Raw genomic sequence first — 3898 nt, 5'->3', positions numbered from 1 at the left:
ATCCTAAACTTCTGTCGCAGTTACTGTCCTCTCCATTATCACTGATGCAGGGTGAATCACCTTCGCCACCGTTTCTACGTAATGATACACACGCGTCCAACATGGTGTTGGGTTTCTTGAATCCAATGCATGTCTGTTGGTAGTGCGCGATACGCGCTTGCTTTACTAAGAAGTAGTCCCCACCATTCTGTCCGTCCGGGTTCTCTCCGGGGCGTATGTATAGATATTGATCGGATACACTGCGGACCGGTGGTGTAACGGGTCTGGGGTGTCCGTTACTTGCTTACTGTTGGAAGTGCAAGATGTGCACGTACATCGACTCCAGAGTAGTATCCTATGTTACGGCATATGGAAGGTTCTAGAAGGATCTAGACATAGTGATAGGTCTTAGCTAGCGGATGGTTTGTTAGTTCTCACTTCGAGATTGGTAAAGCCACTGACGAGGCCCCGGCGGGGGCCGAAACGCGTCTGGCGCGCGTTCAATCCAAGTCATTCACATCTACTCGATTCTACATTTCCTACAGGTTATGAGCCCAAACGGCTTGGTATGGGCACTGCGGTGTACGCGGAATACGCGCTGGGGGAGTTCACGCTCAAGTCGTCGCGGAAGCAACGGGCTCCGACGACAGGGGGAGCGGAACATACAAGTGCGCGATGGACACGCAGTCGCTCTTTGCATTTGGGAAAAGGACGGCCGAGTTTTGGCAACAAGAAGGTGGGTTTCGAGTGGTGTGGAGTGGTGGATCGAAAGAGGTCGATCGAGAAGGAGAACAACAACAAGCTCTATCAAGCAAGGCTTAAGGACGGCTACAAGGTGTCAAGAGACGACGTGGTGGTGAACATGAGGGAGCCGGGAAACCTAGCGATCGCGGCAGCAACGGTTACGCTGGCCAGCGCGCAGGTGGTAAACCCTACAAGAATGTATGCAGTGAAGAGGCTGCAGATGACAAGCATCATGCGGAGAGCAGCCGATGGCTGTACACTCGTGACCAAGACGGCTACGACTCATGTCGTCGAGGGGGAGTGTTGGAAGTGCAAGATGTGCACGTACATCGACTCCAGAGTAGTATCCTATGTTACGGTATATGGAAGGTTCTAGAAGGGTCTAGGCATAGTGATAGGTCGTAGTTAGCGGATGGTTGGTTAGTTCTCACTTCGAGATTGGTAAAGCCACTGACGAGGGCCCCGGCGGGGGTCCGAAACCGCGTCTGGCACGCGTTCAATCCAAGTCATTCACATCTACTCGATTCTACATTTCCTACAGGTTATGAGCCCAAACGGCTTGGTATGGACACTGCGGTGTACGCGGAATACGCGCTGGGGGAGTTCACGCTCAAGTCGTCGCGGAAGCAACGGGCTCCGACGACAGGGGGAGCGGACCATACAAGTGCGCGGTGGACACGCAGTCGCTCTTTGCGTTCGGGAAAAGGACGGCCGAGTTCTGCACAAGGAGGTGGTTTCGAGTGGTGTGAGTGGTGGATCGAAAGAGGTCGATCGAGAAGGGGAACAACAACAAGCTCAAGCAAGGCTCAAGGACGGCTACAAGGTGTCAAGGGACGACGTGGTGGTGAACATGAGGGAGCCGGGAAACCTAGCGAACGCGGCAGCAACGGATACGCTGGCCAGCGCGCAGGTGGTAAACCCTACAAGAATGTATGCAGTGAAGAGGCTGCAGCTGACAAGCATCATGCGGAGAGCAGCAGAATGGCTGTACGCTCGTGACCAAGACGGCTACGACTCATGTCGTCGAGGGGGAGTGTTGGAAGTGCAAGATGTGCACGTACATCGACTCCAGAGTAGTATCCTATGTTACGGCATATGGAAGGTTCTAGAAGGATCTAGGCATAGTGATAGGTCTTAGTTAGCGGATGGTTGGTTAGCTCTCACTTCGAGATTGGTAAAGCCACTGACGAGGCCCCGGCGGGGGCAGAAACGCGTCTGGCACGCGCTCAATCCAAGTCATTCACATCTACTCGATTCTACATTTCCTACAGGTTATGAGCCCAAACGGCTTGGTATGGGCACTGCGGTGTACGCGGAATACGCGCTGGGGGAGTTCACGCTCAAGTCGTCGCGGAAGCAACGGGCTCCGACGACAGGGGGAGCGGACCATACAAGTGCGCGGTGGACACGCAGTCGCTCTTTGCGTTCGGGAAAAGGACGGCCGAGTTCTGCACAAGGAGGTGGTTTCGAGTGGTGTGAGTGGTGGATCGAAAGAGGTCGATCGAGAAGGGGAACAACAACAAGCTCAAGCAAGGCTCAAGGACGGCTACAAGGTGTCAAGGGACGACGTGGTGGTGAACATGAGGGAGCCGGGAAACTTAGCGAACGCGGCAGCAACGGATACGCTGGCCAGTGCGCAGGTGGTAAACTCTACAAGAATGTATGCAGTGAAGAGGCTGCAGCTGACAAGCATCATGCGGAGAGCAGCAGAATGGCTGTACGCTCGTGACCAAGACGGCTACGACTCATGTCGTCGAGGGGGAGTGCTGGAAGTGCAAGATGTGCACGTACATCGACTCCAGAGTAGTATCCTATGTTACGGCATATGGAAGGTTCTAGAAGGATCTAGGCATAGTGATAGGTCTTAGTTAGCGGATGGTTGGTTAGTTCTCACTTCGAGATTGGTAAAGCCACTGACGAGGCCCCGGCGGGGGCAGAAACGCGTCTGGCACGCGCTCAATCCAAGTCATTCACATCTACTCGATTCTACATTTCCTACAGGTTATGAGCCCAAACGGCTTGGTATGGGCACTGCGGTGTACGCGGAATACGCGCTGGGGGAGTTCACGCTCAAGTCGTCGCGGAAGCAACGGGCTCCGACGACAGGGGGAGCGGACCATACAAGTGCGCGGTGGACACGCAGTCGCTCTTTGCGTTCGGGAAAAGGACGGCCGAGTTCTGCACAAGGAGGTGGTTTCGAGTGGTGTGAGTGGTGGATCGAAAGAGGTCGATCGAGAAGGGGAACAACAACAAGCTCAAGCAAGGCTCAAGGACGGCTACAAGGTGTCAAGGGACGACGTGGTGGTGAACATGAGGGAGCCGGGAAACTTAGCGAACGCGGCAGCAACGGATACGCTGGCCAGTGCGCAGGTGGTAAACTCTACAAGAATGTATGCAGTGAAGAGGCTGCAGCTGACAAGCATCATGCGGAGAGCAGCAGAATGGCTGTACGCTCGTGACCAAGACGGCTACGACTCATGTCGTCGAGGGGGAGTGTTGGAAGTGCAAGATGTGCACGTACATCGACTCCAGAGTAGTATCCTATGTTACGGCATATGGAAGGTTCTAGAAGGATCTAGGCATAGTGATAGGTCTTAGTTAGCGGATGGTTGGTTAGCTCTCACTTCGAGATTGGTAAAGCCACTGACGAGGCCCCGGCGGGGGCCGAAACGCGTCTGGCACGCGTTCAATCCAAGTCATTCACATCTACTCGATTCTACATTTCCTACAGGTTATGAGCCCAAACGGCTTGGTATGGGCACTGCGGTGTACGCGGAATACGCGCTGGGGGAGTTCACGCTCAAGTGGACTGTCCTTTTCCCGGATCCAACCACTACCACTTCGTCAAGTCGGTTCAACGTAACGAGATCCTGATGTTCGGCTTCTCCCTCCACTTCGACACCACATTGATTCCGTAAAGCGGCACTGGCCAAACTATCCGCACTGGCATTCCAATCTCGCTTGACATGCACCAACTCGTGATTCAACCAACCACGCAGGTGGATCATCACTTTCTGCCGTAACAGTGTTAGGGCCGGGGCCTTGCAGTCAATCTCACCTCGCACCTGTCTGATTACCAAATTTGAATCCCCACAAATCACCAGCCGTTTTGGATCTTGTCCCTTTAGTAAATCCAAACCCAGAAGGAGTCCGTTATACTCCGCTTCATTGACGG

General features: G+C 54.1%; 1 protein-coding gene across 1 annotated transcript; it reads left to right on the top strand.

The window, feature by feature from the left end:
* Positions 1-547: 547 nt before the first annotated feature.
* On the top strand, positions 548-3182 carry PITG_22060 (uncharacterized protein; the record flags this gene model as incomplete). The annotated part of the gene is made up of 4 exons (XM_002909937.1): positions 548-1081; positions 1171-1710; positions 2003-2366; positions 2725-3182. The coding sequence occupies 4 exons, from the start codon at positions 548-550 to the stop codon at positions 3180-3182; spliced, it is 1896 nt and encodes a 631-aa protein (XP_002909983.1).
* Between the last annotated feature and the right edge of the window lie 716 nt (positions 3183-3898).

The sequence above is a fragment of the Phytophthora infestans genome, genomic scaffold (genome assembly GCF_000142945.1).
Source record: "Phytophthora infestans T30-4 supercont1.1036 genomic scaffold, whole genome shotgun sequence".
NCBI classification, from domain to species: Eukaryota; Oomycota; class Peronosporomycetes; order Peronosporales; family Peronosporaceae; genus Phytophthora; species Phytophthora infestans.
Note: the sequence above shows the minus strand (reverse complement) of the source record. Positions and strands in the feature narration are given on the sequence as shown.